At 35.2% G+C, this 20,874-nt stretch overlaps 2 protein-coding genes across 4 annotated transcripts; both read left to right on the top strand.

Annotated features, from left to right (window-relative positions):
- Window positions 1–4,745: 4,745 nt before the first annotated feature.
- Window positions 4,746–10,518, top strand: LOC306869206 (ester hydrolase C11orf54 homolog). Its single transcript, XM_079415869.1, has 8 exons — window positions 4,746–4,894; window positions 5,528–5,626; window positions 5,708–5,781; window positions 5,859–5,960; window positions 6,274–6,450; window positions 8,003–8,152; window positions 8,321–8,437; window positions 8,556–10,518. Exons 1-8 carry the CDS (start codon window positions 4,795–4,797, stop codon window positions 8,727–8,729), a joined length of 993 nt encoding a protein of 330 aa, XP_079271995.1. The 5' UTR covers window positions 4,746–4,794; the 3' UTR covers window positions 8,730–10,518.
- Window positions 10,519–13,302: 2,784 nt separating this feature from the next.
- LOC306869801 (spermatogenesis-associated protein 22-like) lies at window positions 13,303–20,849 on the top strand (the record flags this gene model as incomplete). 3 transcript variants are annotated; one of them, XM_079416718.1, is made up of 8 exons in its annotated part: window positions 13,303–13,569; window positions 13,818–13,876; window positions 14,156–14,296; window positions 15,073–15,211; window positions 15,822–16,164; window positions 16,350–16,455; window positions 18,681–18,778; window positions 20,168–20,849. In XM_079416718.1, the coding sequence occupies 7 exons, from the start codon at window positions 13,843–13,845 to the stop codon at window positions 20,357–20,359; spliced, it is 1,053 nt and encodes a 350-aa protein (XP_079272844.1). In that variant the 3' UTR covers window positions 20,360–20,849. The 3 variants fall into 3 exon arrangements, with proteins under 3 accessions (XP_079272844.1, XP_079272843.1, XP_079272842.1); XM_079416717.1 differs by having other exon boundaries at window positions 13,315–13,494; XM_079416716.1 differs by lacking the exons at window positions 13,303–13,569; window positions 13,818–13,876 and having other exon boundaries at window positions 14,110–14,296.
- Window positions 20,850–20,874: the final 25 nt, after the last annotated feature.

Raw genomic sequence — 20,874 nt, 5'->3', positions numbered from 1 at the left:
CTAAACACATATGAATGAGTAATTGAATCATATGCTATTAGTGCTATTAGTAAGCACAGTAACCTATAGGGTTTTACTTAATACATTTCTACTGTATTTTTTTTGTTATGAAAATATAAATAGAACTTAGTGATAGTATATATAAAAATCACTAAAATTGTATGTAAAGCGATTGTAGCACACTTTTAAGCAATGCAATTATAAAACACTTCTGGGACTTTATCTGACTACACTTAAAATCAGTTAGTGCTAATTGTGTTTGTGCCAATTAGTGTTTTTATATTAAGTGTACTTAAGAAGCACAGGTGGGAAACTGCACTTATAATTATTACATTACTCATATTAATTGAAAATATTGAAATCATTTTTAAATCATTCAAAGCGCACTTTTAGGAAATACACTAATGATAGTCCTCTGTATATTTATGCAGTAGTAGGCCTATACTTTATTTAAATGTGCTAAAAATCAATTTAAAGGGGTCATATGATGCGATTTCAAGTTTTCCTTTCTGTTTTGAGTGTTACAAGCTTTTCATCCATAGATAAGATCCCTAAAGTTGCAAAGACTAAAGCAGGGGTTCTCAAAGTCTACATTCAAAGGTCCAAATCTGAATTTTCATCAGTGTCAAAGGTCCAGAACAATTGGTTATTACAAAATGTGTTTTTAATAAACATACATAACATATAACAAATAAACACTCATTTAAAAAAAAAAAAGGTTCCCTTTGCATTCAAAATACTTTAATAACAAGTGCAAAAGTGGCAAAACAATTAATTTAAGTGTCAGCAGTAGAAGTCGACCTATAATGTTTTTTCTCTGGCCAATGCCGATATTTAGAAATCAGGGCAGCCTATGGCCGATACATGATGCTGATTTTTTGGGCCGATTTTCTCTTTTTTTCCCTTTATATCAAAAGAGAGTTTGCGTAAATGGTTATTGCAGGGCACAAGATAGTAATAGTAGTAGTAGTAGTAGCCTAATTCATAGTAATAATACATGGCTCAAAACTTAAGCACCTTCTCAAAACAGTTCTGAAGCATGCTTTTTTGTTTATGTTTGCTGACAGACACCAGTGTTTCCCGCAGACTAGCAAATGCAAGTTGATTCTCTGCCAGCAGGAGGCGCTGTTGGAGCGTGATATATAGCTGTTTCCCCGGTAACGACTGTAATCAAATAAGCGCTACTTTATCAGCCATTACAGGAAACACCAAATGAAAATTGACATCAAAGCTTTTCTGAAGAAAACGGACGGTTCTTTTAAAAGATACATTCATATAAAAACACCCGCGCAGCATTTTATTTTTGAAACGCGCAGTAGTTTATTCAACGAAGTATAAGCCTTTTGGAAAATCTATTTGTAGCGGTCAGTTTTGATATTGTGACAAGCCGCCACAAATAAATGTATACACTGGGCACTGCTATAAGACAAATTGCCATAATATAAGTGATAGCAAAACAAAACAAAAAAATTAAAATATTAGCGGTGAAATGTCGCCCGATTATGTCAAACGTCATACGCTCACTGGATGTCATGATGACAACAAATGTCATGAAGGAAAAGTTTCAATATCTCGCCTGCAATTTCGGACCTTCTCCAAAAGACATAAAAAAATAAGAATAAATAAACAAATGATTTACAAGTTTAACGTGCGTTTATCAAAGTAGGAAATATAATTAGTGTTCTTGAAATATGAAATAGAAGCGGGTCCGGATTGAATTCCCTCCGGGTCCGGATCCGGACCGGAGTCCGGACTTTGAGAAGCACTGGACTAAAGTCTACCCAAAGAGATATTCTTTATAAAACCCTAAAACGCCCTCCTAAAACGGCTCATTCAAACACGCCCCCACCTGTCTACGTCACAGTGTGGGAAGATTTCCGAAGTATACTTCGTTTTTTGTACAGTTGAACGCGTAGCCTTTCAAAGTATACTCCATTTGAAGTTGTACGCGAACGCAGGCGGTCGACACGTGTACTAGAAAGCTTCATTCATGTTCAGTGTCTGCTCTATTTTTCCCATTAAGTCATGACTGATAACAAATATTTTTGAACTCTTTTAAACCAAAACTAAGCGTCTGTTATTGCAGTCTCCGCTATTTTGTTGGCATTTGTCCGTCTCTTTAGTTTAGTTTTCTACTGTGAAACAACGGCCCGGGACAGTGTTGCCACCATGTGGGAAAACAAGATTACTGCAAAATAACTCAAGTGCGCATGTGCGACCTGAGCGTACAACGTAACATCGTGTGGTGCGTGTACTGTTCTGACGCAATTCGCATAATGCACGCTGTATGCTCTCCCTCGCGTACACGTAAAAAGTGAAGTATACTTTGGCCTTAACACCGCCCAAATGTACACGCAAAGATAGAGGGCGTGATTTTTATTCTCGTTGTAGTATTATTGCTGCCACCGGCGTCATGTCCTGGAGATGCTGTGTTTCGTTGTGAAAGCGAAAGTACTTTGTTTGGGCTTCCAAAAGTGGACACAACTAGAAATCAGTGGTTACGTTGTATTTACAACACTGTTCCAGAACAGTTCAACCCAAATATTAGAGTGTGTGCAGCGCATTTCACGGAGGACTATTTCCTGAACCTGGGAGAGTAGCCTAAAATGCTGGCTGTGCACAAAGGCTGTTTCTATAAAGTGGGGCAATTCCAACTTTGCAAGGAAAGGTCTGGCGCTTCTGACTCACAGCCTGTAAGTATGTTTGGATAAAGAATTTGCCAGATGCGTTCCCAGATGAACGTTATAATAAACACAAACTCACAACAGCTTCTGGGGAAGTCGTGGCCTAATGGTTAGAGAGTCGGACTTGTAATCCGAAGGTTGTGGGTTCGAGTCTCCGGCCGGTGGGGGGAGTGAATGTCCAGCGCTCTCCCCACCCTCAATACCACGACTGAGGTGCCCTTGAGCAAGGCACCGAACCCCCAACTGCTCCCCGGGCGCTGCAGCATAAAATGGCTGCCCACTGCTCCGGGTGTGTGTTCACGTTGTGTGTGTGTTCACTGCTGTGTGTGTGCACGCTGGATGGGTTAAATGCAGAGCACGAATTCCGAGTATGGGTCACCATACTTGGCTGAATGTCACTTCACTTCACTTGAGCATGCAGAGATGAGTTTGAGACGCTCCACATGTAAATGATAACAGTTTCTGTGGAGCTACTGTGAACGGAGCTGCTGTGAGACCCACTTACTTAACCTACACACATGTAAATAAATAAAGTGCATATACTGTGTTAGAACTGCATTGCATATAATTATTTAATTAAATCGTAGCGTTTGTGAATTCACAATATGCTTAATTATGATTTTTAAAGGGGTGGATGATTGCGATTTCACTTTTTTAACGTTAGTTATTGTGTAATGTTGCTGTTTGAGCATAAACAATATCTGCAAAGTTACGACGCTGAAAGTTCAATGCAAACGGAGATATCTCTCTCTCTCTCTCTCTCTCTCTCTCATTCAGATCAGCTCCAACAAGCTGTTCCAATTATACACTTATTTTCACATAGTAATGAGAAGCGTTATACTTGGACGTAGGGTACCATAATTTTGGCTTCGGTACGATACCAGAATGTAATACCTCGGTATCGATACCATAGGTGACAAATAACCAGCCACAAAAGATAAGTGAATTTAAAACAATTATATTATTAATAATAACAATAAAAACAGATTCATATCTTAATACCTTTGTATATCAAACTAACAAAAAACCTACAGGGAACATTGGTTACATTTTGATGTTGGGAAAAAAATCAAATAGGCTAACTGAAGTAATAAGATGAAAATATATTAAAATCTTCTTATATTTTCAGTGCAAACACATAGTGTAAACAAAATGTATCAAAAATGTAACAACCCTACAGGGAACATTGGTTACATTTTTACTGAGTTCGAAAAAAAAATACAACAGAAGATGCGCGATTAATGCAACAAATGTTGCTTTATTGTAAAGTGTTATTCTAACGGTCAAAGTAATATTCAAAATCACGTTATTATTTCTCTCTCTCTGTTTTTTTTTCAGATTTCAGACTCAGCCAAAGAAAAAGCATGCCTAATGTGTTTTTTTTTTTCATATAACCACAAACACATTGCATTACACAAAATAATGTTCTTTTTACCAACGTCATATGACCCCTTTAAATATCTGGTATTTAGTATACTTTTACAATAGCCCTGAAGTACTACTGAAGTAGAAATATACTTGTGTATTTATAGTGTGTAACTTTTAAAATTGTAATTACTTGCTTGTATTTAAGTATTTTTTAGTGCATTCAAGTACACATCATTTTTACCTGGGCATTATTAATGTTATTGTATTAGTTTAGCAAAATGATTTGCTGAGGTTCATCACAGATATAGATATTCATACATGTGAACGCTTGAGCAATTCAACTGTGCATCTCCAAGCATAATTATACACATGCTGGCTTTGACCATTCCAACAGAGAGGACAGCTTATGGATAGCGGCCAAAGAAACAGCTGCTAATGAGGCATCTATGTACAGTGGAGGTCAAATATATTAGAACTTTAGTATTTTCACCAGCTAAAAAATGGGTGACAGTTTCTATCTTTTGCTGTAGTGTGTCAGAAATATAATTTTACATATCCAAATATTCATTTAGCCAGTAATTATATAATAATATAATATATAATAATTTGCTCAAAACTGAGCGATACTCAGGAGGCGTGTTTGTTTTCTGGATGGCCAATCAAAACGTTTTCACGAGTTCACGTGCTCCTCTCGATCTGCTCAGAGCGGAAAGAGAAGCTCGTCGTCATGTGATCTGTCTGCATGCAGGAGCCTGAAGATCAAGCACCGAGGAGGATGGCAAACACCAGCAACACCGACAAGTTCCAGCTGCACGTTCCTCATCTCGAGGAGTTATGTCAGGGTAATCGGCGCATTTCATTTTAATATGTGCATTTAAACGGGTTTAGCTTGTAGCATGACTAGTTTATTTTATTGTGCTTGAAAAACCCAAATTACAGAATACGAGTGCAAAGTTCACAGGGACTATTTTGGCTGTTGCGATTTTTTACGTAACGTTACCTTTAAAGCAGATTGTCGAAATTCAAGCCTTAATAGAAAAACATATCCTAAAGGATGCGTAAACGGAATTACTATTGTTTTTGATAGAGTTTGAAAGGCATTAAAGGTCCTAAATGCATCAAATAAGAATTCTCTAAAAACTAAATCTAAAAAATATAATATTAGTAATTTTGTTCGCTAAAAAAATATTTTACACAAAGAAATTAAAATTTATTAAAATGAAATCATTGAAATTGTGAACTTTTTGTCGACTAACGTTACAGAAAGTAAATGCATTAATGCATTCAGTCCTAAAGATGTCAGTATAAAGGAGCTAAACAAGAACTCAAATTTAGTAGGAGCCCTTTGAATTTACCCTGTCAATAATGTCCTTACAAGAATTTTACTAAGGATTTTATTATCTTAAACGCTTGTTTGCAGCTGGGCATTGTAACTTATATATTTGTGTATGTCTGTGTGTGTGTTTGTGTTGCAGTGCTGCAATCAGGACTGAATAAGAACTTTTCTGATGTAAAAGTGTCTGTCACTGACTGTCCAGATCTTACACAAGAGCCTTTTGGGTTTCCGGTCAAGGGTGAGTACAAATGGTATTTCAAATGATGGTATTTGAAGGTGTCACAGGGTCTTTGAACAACATTCGTTGCTCTTTTATTAGGTCTGTGTGGCAAACCTCGTATTACTGATGTGGGAGGCGTACCCTATCTGATTCCTCTGGCCAAACCAGACAAGGTATGTTAATAAACCGTAAATGTAACTGTCATAAAACACATTCGTAACCCTAACCGATGCAAGCTTTCCCCTGTAAGGTGTACAACATGAACACTGTGTCTAAGGAGGTGGAGCTGCCTGGTGGATTTTTTCTTGGTGCTGGTGCTGTTTCCTGCAAGACAACCGGGATGAATGGAGAGGTCTGGATAGCTGCACTAAAAAGTGCAGCATTAAGTTTTTCCACATTAAAATGTTCAGACCTTATGAAATGAAATTGTAAAAAAATAAATGAAAGAAATAAAACTGATGTGAATTTGCAGTGGCATCGGTAAATGAAAATTGCCACATATGGTGATAAGTTTCTGGATAAAGTGCAAAACTGTCATATCAACCTTATCAACAACAACAAAAAATCATGTCACTACAAAACATATTTTTCTTTTAAATACACTGCTTTTTGGATGTGGAGTCCAGTGGGGTTTAAAATAATGTATCTTTCCTGTGTTTTCATAGTTAATGCCTCTGGTGCTGACTGAAGCTGAAGGAAGACCTGCAGTGAATGCCAGTTATTTTTCATCCATCAACCCAGTGGATGGAAAATGTCTGCAGGAGAAATACAGCAACAGGTTCCATGACTGTGACTTTGGCCTCCTTGCAAACCTTTATGCATGTGAGGGCAAACCTGGAAAGGTAACTGTGACTTTGCTTTCATATCACACTGACAGAATTGCGGCTCTATACATTCCAATACTGTGATTTCTGGTTATTACATGAAGTATTTCCTTTGGTAATGGCCGTAAATGATATATATATTGAAATAATATATAATAAAATAAATAATATATCTAATAAATAAATAATAATATACACTAGGTAAATTATGAATATATAATAATATACCTTGTGAATATATATATATATATATATATATATATATATATATGCATGTGTGGTTGTACATGCACATATATACTTGTTTTTTTTTGGTGTTTAGTGTTATGTTAGAATCATTATTATACTCTTATACCTTTTGTTCTTTAATATTTTGAATTGTTTTTAGCTTTATTTTTTTTGTTTTTCATTTAAATGTTAAGTTTTGAAATTTTGTTGTATGCATTTGTCATTTTTATTTAATTTCTTTATTTTTAAAATGTGTATAGGTAGTATTTATAAAGTTTTAGTTTTGGATCTGTTTTTAGTTGTTTTAATACTACAATTGATTGCTTCTGTTGTCCTCATTTGTAAGTTGCTTTGGATAAAAACAGTTAACAGAAGTGAGCTTTTACTAATTATTACATAAAACAAAACCACTTGAAATGTATTTATTGAATATTTTCACAATACTGTTCAAAAGTTTAGGAATTTTTTTTTTTTTTAAATACGTCTCTTGTTCACCAAGGCCACGTTTATTTTGATTAAAAATACAGTAAAAACCAAAATTTTGTGAAGTATTAGCACAATATAAAATAACTCAATTTTAATATATTTTGAAATGTAATGAAATAAAATGTAACGACAAAGCTGAATTTTCAGCAGCCAGTCTTCAGCGTCACATTATCCTTCAACAGTCATTCTAATATGCTGAAGAAAAATTTCTTGGTATTATCATCAATGTTAAAAACAGTTTGCTGCTTGATATGTTTGTGGAAACTGTAATACATTTTTCAGGATTCTTTGATGAATAGAAAATTCAAAAGAACAGCATTTATAGGAAAAAAAATCTACTGTAGCATTACGGTACGGGGCGTCAACGTCAAAACCTCTCGTTTACTTTGGAGTAACGTCAAGCATTGCCGAAATGAATTGTGGGTCCGTTGTGTCACATTGGGTCTGTTGCTCACAGCAGAAGTTGGAAACTTTTCAACTTATCAAGTGCCAACGCAGGCGTCAGCCAATCACATTGCCTTATGCAAATACTCTAGTGCAGATGCAACACCAGAAAACTAATATGATTGGCTGTTCAGCACCAAGCTTCAGACACGCCCTTCATCAAGCATTGACGCCCTGTGTGAATGTACTGTTATACATTTCTTTTATATCACTTTTTAATGAGCTTAAAATTGTATGTGTCCTTGCAGAATAAAACAATCAATATCTTTTCTAAAAAATCTTACTGACCCCAAACATTTGAACGGTACTGTATGTATTATTATTCATTTATCAGTTTTCACACACAACAAACATTCTTGTTACACAACATTATTATCAAACAGTAACAAGGTTTGAAAAACTTCCATTGCAGGTCATTGAGGTGAGAGCCTGCAGAAGGACTGGAGAGGACAGTCTTGTGAGCTGCATGAGAAAGACCATGGAAGAACGTTATGGGGAGAAGAGCGTGGCCTTGGGGGGAACTTTCGTCATACAGAAGGGGAAGGCAAAGATCCATATAATGGTAACAAAATAAAACATAATAAAAAAATAGACATCTGTAGGGCCTATAAAGCAGTCACTGATAAACTCAATAGAATAAAGTAGCATCTTGAACTAGGATTAAACTTTAAAATGCTAGAGCAGAAGTGACGTGATGGAAGAGTAATCTTTTCACTTCTCTGTCGTTAAGCCTCGTGAATTCTCCGCCTGCCCACTAAACACCGATGAGGATGTCAATAACTGGCTCAGGCATTTTGAAGTCAGTGCTCCACTGATCTTTCAAACTGTCATGGTGTCCAGAGACCCAGTGAGTACCAACCCACCGTGTCACATGACTCATTATACCTCCATTTCACTGACAATATTATTCTGTATCTTCTCTAACTACTTCATATCAACTCATTTCTGTTGTTCCCAATTCACAGGGTCTTGACCTGAGAGTGGAGCATACGCATGGCTTCAGTCACCATGGTGAGGGGGGCCATTACTACATAGACACCACCCCAAACACAGTGGAGTACCTTGGATACTTCCTGCCTGCTGAGTTTATCTACCGTATCGACCGACCCACAGAAACGCACAATATTGGCAGAGATTAAACTATTGACAGTTTATATTTTTATGCATTTAATATGCTATAATTAATTGTTAATATAATTAATAACGATTTGAGCAGTTTTCACAATCCAATCAATCTCTTTACGTTTTGTACTACGTGATGGTCCAGCCATTTCAGTGAGCTATTTTTTTTCTATTAATTTCAGAGGGAAATTAGCCTGTTAATTAAAACATTAGTGAACTGATCAGTGAATTTTGACAACTGTGATAACTTTTTGCAACTGATTTGGTACAGCAAAAAATATTGTACCAAATCAGCATATTAAAATGATTTCTAAAGGATCGCGTGACACAACTGGAGTAACGGCTGCTAAAAATTCAGCTTTGCCATCACAGAAATAAATTACATTTTCAAATATAAAACAGTTCAACTACACAGAAAACCAACTGTAATACTACTTAACAGTATTGCTTTTTTACTTGTATTGATGATCAAATAAATGATGTGAACCTTCTTTCAAAAATATTAAAAAAGCTTAATCATTCCAAACCTTTGACTGGTGGTGTACTGAACATTTTAAAAATATAGTGTGTCCAGTATTCATTGTAACACTCATATGGAAAACCAAAGAATAACATAAAGAGACCTTGCACCTGATCGTTTATTTAGTCAATACCTTATATTAGGCCTGCCTCAAGTTTGCATATTGTCTACTGCCAACTAGAACTGAGGAAGATTAGTACATTTTCAACCAGGAAAAGTCATAGGAACAAAGCCTTTAACATTTCAATTCTAATCTGACATTAGGAATCAGCTCTGAAAGTTATGGCTGTGGTAGAGAAAGAAGCTGATTGGCTACTTTCGCATGGCTGATGGTTCAGGAAGGGATATGAACTCCATACCATCAGCATCAATCTTCAGAATTTCTCCATTCTTGCTTTCATCTGTCACAAGAATGAGGGAGGCCTTGGCAACATCCTCAGGCCTATAAATAAAGCAATGGCATTGAAGTACACTGCACTGCAAAATCTACTGAAAAGTATGAGGACTGTTAACTCACTCCACAAAGTCATTTCTCTCCAGAACCATCTCATTCAGTCCCTCTTGTTGTTAAAACTGTCCAAAATGGTCCTCTATGTTAGAAGAGGACAGCAGGTTAGTCTTCACCACACCTGGACAGAGAGTGTTGATCCTCAACCCAAGGTTGGACTTCATAGCAACAGCCTGTTAAACATACAAAATTAACAATTTTTTGCCTTATTGTTAGCAAGAGATGCGCTCCTCATTATCTTTCAAGGCTTTAAGTTCATGTGAATTATTGCTGTCATTATATTACAAATGTAAAACATCTTGTATTCTTTATATATTACTAAACATACTGCAATAGCACGGCTGAATCCCACCACTGCATATTTAGTCGCTGTGTAGATGGGGGCTGTTGGCACAAACCACAGACCTGTGGTCAATATGAAAAAAAGTTGCGTATACGTATATACATATACTATGTATATCTGCAATTATTTGGTATGGATTTAATTGCAGAAAAAAAACTAATATTGTGAAATATTGTTACAATTTAAAATAACTGTTTTCTATTTTAATTGCAATTAATGTCTGTTTCTTGAGCACCAAAACCAGTATATTAGAATGATTTCTGAAGGATCACGTGACACTGAAGACTGAAGTAATGACTATTGAAAAATAAGCTTTCGTCACAGAAATAAATTACATTTCTAAATATATTAAACTATATACCATACAGTTGTAATATCTCTCAATGTTACAGTTTTTGCTGTATTTTCAATCAAATAAATATATAATATACATATTATACAAAAAAAATTTATTGATTGATTAATTTAGTGTATTAAGTTCCAAACCTGCAGTAGATGAGATGATATGTTGATAATTGCCCCTTTGATATCAGGATTGTCCTTCATGTACTGCAGAGCCAGATATGTTCCCCTCACCAGTGCAGACTATAAAAGCCACATGAACAGTTCAACATGTTGCCCGATGAACAGACAGACAGACAGATGAACTGATGCATTATTAAAAGCATACCATGTTTATGGCAATGGTTTTCTCCCAGTCATTTTCATTGACAACCCCTGCATTGTTGTACATAATGTCGATGTGGCCAAACCTATTTCTGAAAAGAAAATCTGATGTTATTTCTTTATTCCCAGACAAATTAAAAGACTAAAAAAAATCTTCATATACTTATAAATTCCTCCTTAGATGAGACATCCGCAGCGTAAAATTCAACCCTGTCAGGTCCATATTCTTCGGTAAGCGCAGCCTTTAACTCTTTTCCCAGTGGTTCATTCACATCAATGAAGGCCACCTGTAATCAAAGTTAATCTGTAGTTCAGTGTCCTATGGTGTAGTATTTGTAGAAGTAAAATGTTGCTATGAAGCTGGTTGACTTTGGGTACTTGACATTTATACACATGCAAGCAAACAACAAGACTAATTACATTTGACCCCTTTTTTAGGAGTATTTCGACAAAGGCTCTGCCCAAACCCTGAGCACCTCCAGTCACCACAGCCACTTTATTCTGTAAATCCATCTTCAGTCACGTTCCTTTGAAATAAACACATCAACCTTAAATACCAATCACATTTAGAAAGTGAGTGAAAGTTGATTGTAAGAGTTACTGTACCTGTTCACCCTAACGAGATGTTCAAATCAAGCACTGATGAGCACTGACTTCACATGCAGCAAAACCCATACTTATATAGCAGATATGCGCAATATTAAAATAATAATTTGTGTTGTGGTTTCCATGTGATTTGCATTTGTGCCTTGAAGTGATCATGTAAAAGCTGATCATTTTTGTGTATTCACAGCAACGGCTTCATTTACTTCAGTATTACATACTGGATGTGCTTGGATATATTTAGGACCGTAATGTTACTTGAATATGAAGTCCTGGAGATCTAATGTCTTTAGAGTGTGGAGCTTAGTTCCTAGCCATCAGAGTGTGAATTCTGTCATAGTACTGCCTAAGGACTGTCTTTGACAGCTTATTTGACATGATTTACATATAAACAATCTACAAGCATTTTAATAGCCTATTGAAATTTTTTATGGGCTACAGATATTGACAGCAATTCTGTTTAAGTAATTCACTTCTCGTCTTTTGTGATGAAAATAGTTTTTGTTTAATATTTTTGTGGAAATCATGATATTTTTTCTTTAATGAATGGAAAATTCAACAGCAACTGTTTGTTAAATAGAAATCGTTTGTAACATTTTAACTGTTAGTAATATTTTATCTGATCACTTTGGATTAAATTAATGCATCATTTATTATTTCATGTGCCAATCTCTGGTCCTTGGAGGGCCAGTGTCGTGCCGAGATCCAAAACACCTGCCTGGAAGTTTCTAGTAATCCAGAAGACTTTTATTATATGATATAGTTTCAGGTGTGCTAAATTAGGCTTGGAGTTAAACTGAATTTGACACCCTATGATTTAATGCATCAAAGTTATTCTTTTTGTGTTTCTTTGCACTATCAAAACCTGAACGGGTCATCCATGCTTTCTTATACACCGAAATGTACACTTTAATTCCATGTAAAACTTTTTTTTTTTTGCGCTGTATTTGCTAAATATCATATGAATTTATAGGCTAACATTTCCAGCAGCACTGCTATTACTCAAAACACTTTTATGACTTTTCATCATTCAGACGTATATCACTTTGGTAACTAAAACAGCTCCAGGAGCACAAAATGTTCATTTCTTTGTCATTTGCATAATCATCCATGTAAAACAGTAATTCAGTGGATCAGAGCCTGACATAGGCTATTTTGCATATGAATTCTCTGAGGTGACAAACTATCCTGAGAAATCTCATTTCTGACAGTAACACGATAGAAGGAATGTTAAATTAAGACGATAGTAATGTAAATAGATGAGTACAGATTCAAACATTAATCTCTAAATCTCAGAACAACAGAACATTAATAAGATCACAGAAAAAAGTGTAGCTACTAACAGAACAATGTGTTGATTGATCCGTTTATGTCTCAGTGGATGATTTTTTTAAAACAATATTTTTGTTTTCCTGTTTAAAGATCACATCAAAACCATCTGTCTTTATAATTTAGTAACTTTTTTTAAATTATAGATTTATTTATTTTAAATTAATACCCATTTTTTTTACCCTAACCAAACACAGGCTTGTAACCCTAAAATATAAAAAATATATATAATTCACACAAAGATTTACTACATGTATATAAATTGCTTGGCATAGGCCTAATTTCTCTAACCAACAATTTTGCCCCTAACAAGATTTGTCCCTAATTTTTTTTCATTTTTACAAATGAAATGACAATATTAATGAGACATATGCCCCTGGTTTCACAGACGAGGCTAGTTTCAGACTAAAATGCATGTTTGAGCTGTCAACTGAATATATCTTAAAATATGTCAGTGCCATTGTTCTGATTCAAGATGCATACCTGTAAAAAAAAAAAAAGGCATTTTTATAAAAGCTGCTTAAATATCTTAATTGAAAGGCCTGGTCCTGGTTTAAACTAATCCTCGTCTGTGAATCCTGGCCAAAGAACCGCTGAATCACGAACTGTTCGAAAGAACCGATTCGCGGCTATGACTCAGAGTTCACTAGCGCACGCGCCATTCGCGCCAAAACGAAATCGTCGCAACTAACAAAAATGTAATGACTTTAAAGAACTAATATCAGGTTAAACCACAGACACGCCTTAAACTACTGAATAAGCGCTTCTTATTCACATCTTTTCGCTTCACTGACGACATTTCGTCCGTTACTGGTAAGCACAGTTTGATTCGCACATGAATGACCATTTAACAGCAAAACCAATTTAGCAAATCCTAAAAAAAACAGCGTAAGTATTACATACAAAGTAATTTTACTTAATATTTCAACAAAACTTGCGATTTTGAGCTGAGTTGAGAGAGTGAAAACAAAAACAGACCGAAAAGGAGCTGCTGACGAGAAAGCAGACCCTAATGCAACTGCTAACTGATATAACGTTAACGTTACATATAAGTTACAAGTTTACGAATTTGTGGAAATTAATAATGACAATGAATTATTGTTTGACTTTTACACGATAATATTGTTAACTCTCAGTCAGTGTGAGAAGAGATTTGTCGGGATGTGGAGGAATGAAGACCAGAGACCGACCTCAGGTAGGATTTGCTGTCTTTTATGCTTATGTTACTTGGTTGGAAATACATAACAGAAAATAAGAGTTGGATCAGTCAAAGTCTGCCATGTACTATCAAAATAATCTAGCTGACAGCTTGCCATTGAATAGATATTATTTTCAGGGGCTCCCTGTACATAAATTAGCCTAATCCGTCAAAATAATTGAACTGTTTATCTGCTAATACAACTCTTAGCTGCAGTTAAAGTGATTTTCATGTTGCTGGAGCATGAAATCAAAGCAGAGGTTTGTCTTTCTGCAGGCCGTCTCTCCGTGCCTCTGTTTAATCAAAGGAAAAGGAACAGACTGCCTTTGACCTCTAATCCCTCAGAGAGTGAGCTCTTCACTACCAGCCACTACAATGAGACACAAACCTCCTCCTCTTCCTCATCTGCTCTTCCTCGTATGTATTTCCACTCATATCCTGATTCAGCGATTTGTTTCAATGTTCAGATGTCAGATATTCACTTTTCTAATTCATGGTTAATATGTTACACTATAACACAGAAATTATTTGTCAGGTAACTTTAATTTGTGCTTAATCTGGTAGCATCTAAATTAACTGTTTTTATTTATTCAAAGTAAAATTTTACATAAATTACACCTGCACATTTTATATATTTTATTTATTTTTTTAAAATACATTATCTTGATATGAGTCAGTAGACAGCACATAGGTTATATTTACAGATTAAGTAAAGATTAAGCATTTTTCACAATACACATTTTTTTAAAGCAGCATTACAATAAAGTGAATTTGGGAGTGACTTAATTGTGCAGTTTAGAGCTGGGTTATAGGATAGTTTTATCGTCATTAATTACGATATTAACTATCAATCTTTTGAGAATTTGTTTAGTGTATATAAATATATATATATATATATATATATATATATATAAATATATATATATATATATATATATATATATATATATATATATATATATATATCTCACTTTATGTGAATGTACTTTATGTATGTGGGTAAAGCTGGAATTTTATTGCGAGGTGGAATTATTCATTATGCTGTGGTATGGAAATCAGTCCATTTTGAAAGGAACTGTAAGGCTAATTACAGTATGTATGCAGACAAATCGGATTGTCATTTCATATAATAATGTAATTTTCTGTCTTTCTTTAGTATGTTTTTTAAAATATAACCCAAGGATTCTCTTTAGCTTTGGGTCAGAGAGGTCAGTGGAACCAGGGAGCCTACCATTCATCACAGCAAGCCAGCATGAGATCTGCTCCTTCACCTGGTGTGGCGGGACGAGGATATGAACCTTCACCTCACCCAAAAAAACCTGCCTATGTCTGGTACTGACATACTAATGACTATACTAGAAAGGTCTTGTAGAAGACTGTAAAGAAGCAATTTATTCCTGACCTGAGCCTTAAGATTCAATTGTATAGTACTTAAGTAACCTTAGGTAACACTTGAAAGGAATATTTCACCCAAAATGGAAATTTGGTGAAAATGTACTTATCCTCAAGCCATCCAAAAACATCACTAGCTCACCAATCAATCTCTGCAGTGAATGGGTGCCGTCAGAATGAGAGTCCAAACATCTGATAAAAACATCACAAAAATCCACAAGTAATCTCCAGTCCATCAAATTAATGCCTTGTAAAGCGAAAAGCTGCATATTTGTAAGAAACAAATCATCATTGAGGTGTTTTTAACTTCAAACTGTTGCTTCTACCTAAAATATGAGTATTCAATCCACTATATTTCTTTCTCTAGTGAAAAAAAAATTCACATCTGAATCAGGAGAGAAACCGTAGCCCTAAGTCGATTAACTTATACTGAATAATATTTTGAAGTTGAATAAAAACAGCTTGTTTAGAAGATCTAACACATAATGCACATTTTTAGTTTTAAAACATTTGACACAAAATTTTGCTTTTGTCACCATTTTACCTCCAGGTCACAGACAGGGCAACAGAGGCCTCCAGTAAGACAGGATTCGATGCCAGCAGTTGGATCCCAGCTTCATGGTGGTTTTCCAAGTAGCAGCTCAGTTTCTCTTGGCCAGCCCAGATGGTCCAGCAGCATCCAGAATCAACAGTCATTTAACAGGCCGACAAATTCCCCCAGAATGCCGTATCATCCCCAGCAGTGTACCCCCGCAGCAGCAAGCACTCAGGGCCCTGGAGCTCAGAGTCACAGTGGAAAGGGGAACTTGAGACCTGTTGGACAATCAGCCAGTGGAATGTGGGCAAAAGAAAAGATGGACACCTCAAGTGTCCAGACCACCCCCCAGCAGCAGGTGTGTGTCACTTCATTTAAGGGGCACCCCATTCTAAAGGGGTAGTCCCCCCCCCCCCATTCCACTTTACTGCAATGCTGCAATTCTTCAGCATTTTTGTGTACTGCCTTTCTAAAATATTTTCTGCTCACTGTATAAATTTGTTCGGCTAACATTTCTGATTTACACTCTCTCCTGCTGGATAGAAGCCCCCTCATGAGACATTGCTGCATGTTATTACTGCTGTTATTGAAGGCATGAAGCACTGGAGTCAGTACAAGAACAGAGTACCAATGCTGTTTGAGATGTTTGGTGAGGAGACGATCACACATGCGGTCCCCTTGATTTAAATCTGTGTCTTAGGCTACGTTTACACGACAATGATGTAGTCAAAAACAAAAACGTTTTTCCCTTGCGTTTTTAAAAAGTTTCATGTATATAAGACAACGTTTTCAAAACGATTTGCGTTTACACATACAGTGCCCTCCATAAGTATTGGAACAGTAAAGACAAAATTGCTCTGTTGGATGTGGAGTCAAGACATTTGCAAATATGATTAAAAGATGAATATGAGAAAACTACAGAATGTCACATTTTATTATTAGCCGTTTCAACACATATATGTTTTACCAAATAAAAAGAACAGCACTTTTAGAGTTCATCCCACTCATCGATGTGAGCATAAGTATTGAGACAGTTGAACATAAGGCAGATATAAAAGATTAAAAGCTATTATTTAGTTGCAGATCCCTTGCACACAATCACAGCATTGAGTCTGGGACCCATAGACATCACCAGACTCTTGCTCTCATCCTTTGAAATACTTTTCCCAGCCTTTATTGCAGCCAATTCCAATTGTTGCTTGTTTTGGGGAGTTTCTGCCTTTACTCTCCTCTCCAGCTGGTGAAATTCATGTTCAATCAGAGACTTGGGCAATCTAAGACTTTCCATTTCTTTGCCCTAATAAATTCCTTGACTGAACTGGCAGGGTGTTTTGGGTCATTGTCCTGATGCAATATGAAGCACTTCCCAATTAATCTGGTGGCATTTTCTTGAGTTATTGGTAGGCAAGATGGTTTTGTACCCTGCAACTGTCATCATACATTAAGTCATCAGTTAAGTTGAGAGGGCCTGTTCCAGAGACAGCCATGCATGCCCATGCCACGACATCACCTCCACCATGCTTTACAGATGAGGCTGTATGCTTGGGATCATTGCAGTTCCCTTTTTGTTTCCAAATTTTTACTTTCCCATCACTTAGATAAAGGTTTTATCTTTGTCTCATCGGTCCATAAACACAGTTCCAAAACTCTTCTGGCTCACCTTTGTGCTTTTTTGCAAACTCTAATCTTGCCTTTCTATTTTTGGTGCTGGTCAGAGGTTTGCATCTTGCTGTGTAGCATCTGTTATTCTGTGTCAAAGTCTCCTGAGGACAGTAAATTGTCAGAGCATCACCCCAGCTTTCTGGAAGTTGTTGGTGATTTTACAGACACGTCTTTTAGGGTTCATTTTCACAGCTTTTATGATTTGTCTGTCATCAACTACTGTTGTTTTCTCAGCCGATCAGGTCGTTGTTGGTTGCTGGTGTCGCTGGTGGTTTCCAAACTCTTGATTTCTCCGTGTCCTTTGTTTTTGCTAGAGCTCTAATTGACTTCCTCTTTTCTTTTAGCATCCAAATTGCTTGCTTTTCTCTCAAAGTCAGCTCCCACGTCTTCATCCTGGTTTGTGTGTGTCATCATTGAATGCAAGATTCAGAATGCAGAAGTAATGGATATAACTGATACGACACATTCCCTGCTTTTAATATCTGAAGAATTAATGCAACAGGACACAGCAGCTGATCACTTAGAAAGACCTGTGAGGCAACTGTTCCAATACTTATGCTCACATCAGATAGAGGGATGAAACTCTAAAAGTGCTGATGATCTTAGCTGGTAAAACGTGTTGAATCACCCAATAATAAAATGTGACATTCTGTAGTTTTGTCTCATATTCATCGTTTAATCATATTTGTAAATATGAGCCAAATAAATATGCCAGCAGAGCAATTTTGTCTTTACTGTTCCAATACTTTTGGAGGGCACTGTATCTGCGAAAAACGCTGTATTATGTATGCAGGTCAGTAGTTGGCGCTGTCACCTTGTTAGTAAACAGTACGTTACCTGTAGGGAAGTGACGATTAGCTCTTTGTGGATGGGAGTTCCGTCACTAAAATCACCACACTGACTGTTGCTCTTCTCCTCATTCATATCGTTAGCAGCTTTAGCTGCATTAGCAAACTCTTGAGCAGCAACAACACTACCATGTACTTTTGTACCATTGATATGCATGTTTGTTCGCGCTTGCCATTAAAATCGACACGTACTGAGCATGACTACATACCTAACACGTACTACACACGCGCATAATGTCACCGTTTTCACAGATTCCCGTATTGTGTGTTCACACGGAAACGATAACGGTGGTAAAAAGTTTCCCGTTTTTGGCTGAAAACGTTGCCGTGTAACGGCCCCTAACAGTCCTGTCTCATTTTACAGCTACACTGGACTCTGCAGTTACAGTTGGAGAACACGGAGCAAAGAAATTTCTCATGAGGGATGGTAAAGAGGTGGTCCACTGCCTTTACTATGAAAATGTGAGTGAGAATATTGGTGTTCTTCCAGAGGTGCATCTTTTCTTCTTCCTTATAACACATGCATTTTTACAATTGTATAATTTTATATTATTATTTTTTTATTAAATACACTACCATTCAAAAGTTTGGCGAAGGGAAGGAAACATTAGATTGAATAATGTTACCAAAAAAAATCTAATACTGTTTTTAATCATACTTTCTAGTCATTAAAGAATGCTGAAAAAATGTATTAGTTTCCACAAAAATATTAAGCAGCACTATTATTTCCAGCATTGATAATAATAAGAAATGTTTCTTGAACATCAAATCAGCATATGAGAATGATTTAGAAAGGATAATGTGACACGGAAGATTGGAATAGTGGCTGCTGAAAATTCATCTTTCCCATCACAGGAATCAGTTACATTTAAAATATAATAAAATAAAAAATAGTTAATTTAAATTGCAATATTTCATTATAATATTACTCTTTTTACTGTATTTTTGATCGTATAAATGTAAATGCAGCCTTGGTAAGCATAAGAAACTTCTTTCACAAACATTAAACAAAAACAAACCTAATAGTTTGAATGGCTGTGTGTGTGTGTATACATATATATATATATATATATATATATATAATATGAATTAATTAATGTATATATATGTATATATATATATATATATATGTATATATATATATATATATATATATATATATATATATATATATATATATATATATATATATATATATATATATATATATATATATATATATATTAATAATAATAATAATAATATTATTATTATTATTTTTTAGAAGATAATTGTAATTATTTAGAAGATAATTATTTTTTAAAGGAATAATTCTCCCAAAAATGAAAACTGTCTTTCTTTACATACTGACATGTTGTTTCAAATCTGTATGACTTTCTTTTTCTCACAGAACACAGATGTTTTGAATAATGTTCACATTGTTCTCTTCCATAAAATAAAAATTAATAGTTACCATGGCTGTCAAGCTCAAATTATAAAATAATTTTCTTTTTAAATGGTATGTACCTCTTGTGCTCATACCACAGTATGACTGTATTTGGCAGTAATTTTCCAAAATATATAATTTTTTTATATTTATAATATTTATAATTTGTTTTTTAAATATTAAAGTTTTTTTTTTTTAAGAGTATTTGGTTTATATCAGAAATGACATTACAGATACAGATCTGAAGAAACAATTAAAGAAACAAGGTGCTCTCTCTAGTTTATTACACCCAAAATGTTTCCGTTGCACACTTTCTATTTTTCAAATAAGATAGACCATTATGACTGCACATTGTTATGTGATGTTGGCAGTGGTAGAGACACCATAAACCTTTATGTTCAAGTAATTGTGTATTTGTTCTTCAGGATCAGACACTGCCCAGACTGATCAGAGGTCAGGTGCATCGCTGCGTTGGAAACTACGACAGGCAAAAAGACACAATGACTTGTGTGTCAGTCCGAGCTGCTTCACTGTCAGAGCAAAGGAATGCCCTGGAGGCTGTGAGAGTGTCAGATGCAAAAATGAGGGATGTGGTGCTGGCTCTCAGTGAAATGTGATGTGGATCGAGTGAGTAACAGGAGAAAGATTAAACTAGCACAGACTTATACTGAAGTTAGGGTTGGTTTTGGTTTAGTTGTGAAGTAGTTAAAGAATGACCTATAATAGTCAGTGAATGTAAAACAGTTTTAAATCTGCAGTCTGTATCTGAAGATTTTGATTCACTTTGCAAATTAGATGCATTAATAATATTTGATTTAATTTATATGCATTTAAAATATTTCAAATTTATATGCATATATCATCGCGAATTAAATTTAAAATGTAATTTAAATTTCATTTAAAACATTTTTGTTCTAATTTAGATTCATATATATTTAGTTCCCATTAAACTATGCATACATAATTTAAATTTGTGATACTATATTTATTTTTATTTATTCAAATTTGTGTGCATATTTGAGTTCTAATTTATACATTATTATACTGTTAATTGTTGCATTAAAAAATATTTATATTGTATTTCCAAACTTGGGAAATATTGTTTTTAAAGATTTGTTGGAGTCTTCATTCA

Source organism: Barbus barbus (genome assembly GCF_936440315.1).
Source record: "Barbus barbus genome assembly, chromosome: 5".
Classification (NCBI taxonomy): domain Eukaryota; kingdom Metazoa; phylum Chordata; class Actinopteri; order Cypriniformes; family Cyprinidae; genus Barbus; species Barbus barbus.
This window is presented reverse-complemented; position numbering and strand designations above follow the sequence as displayed.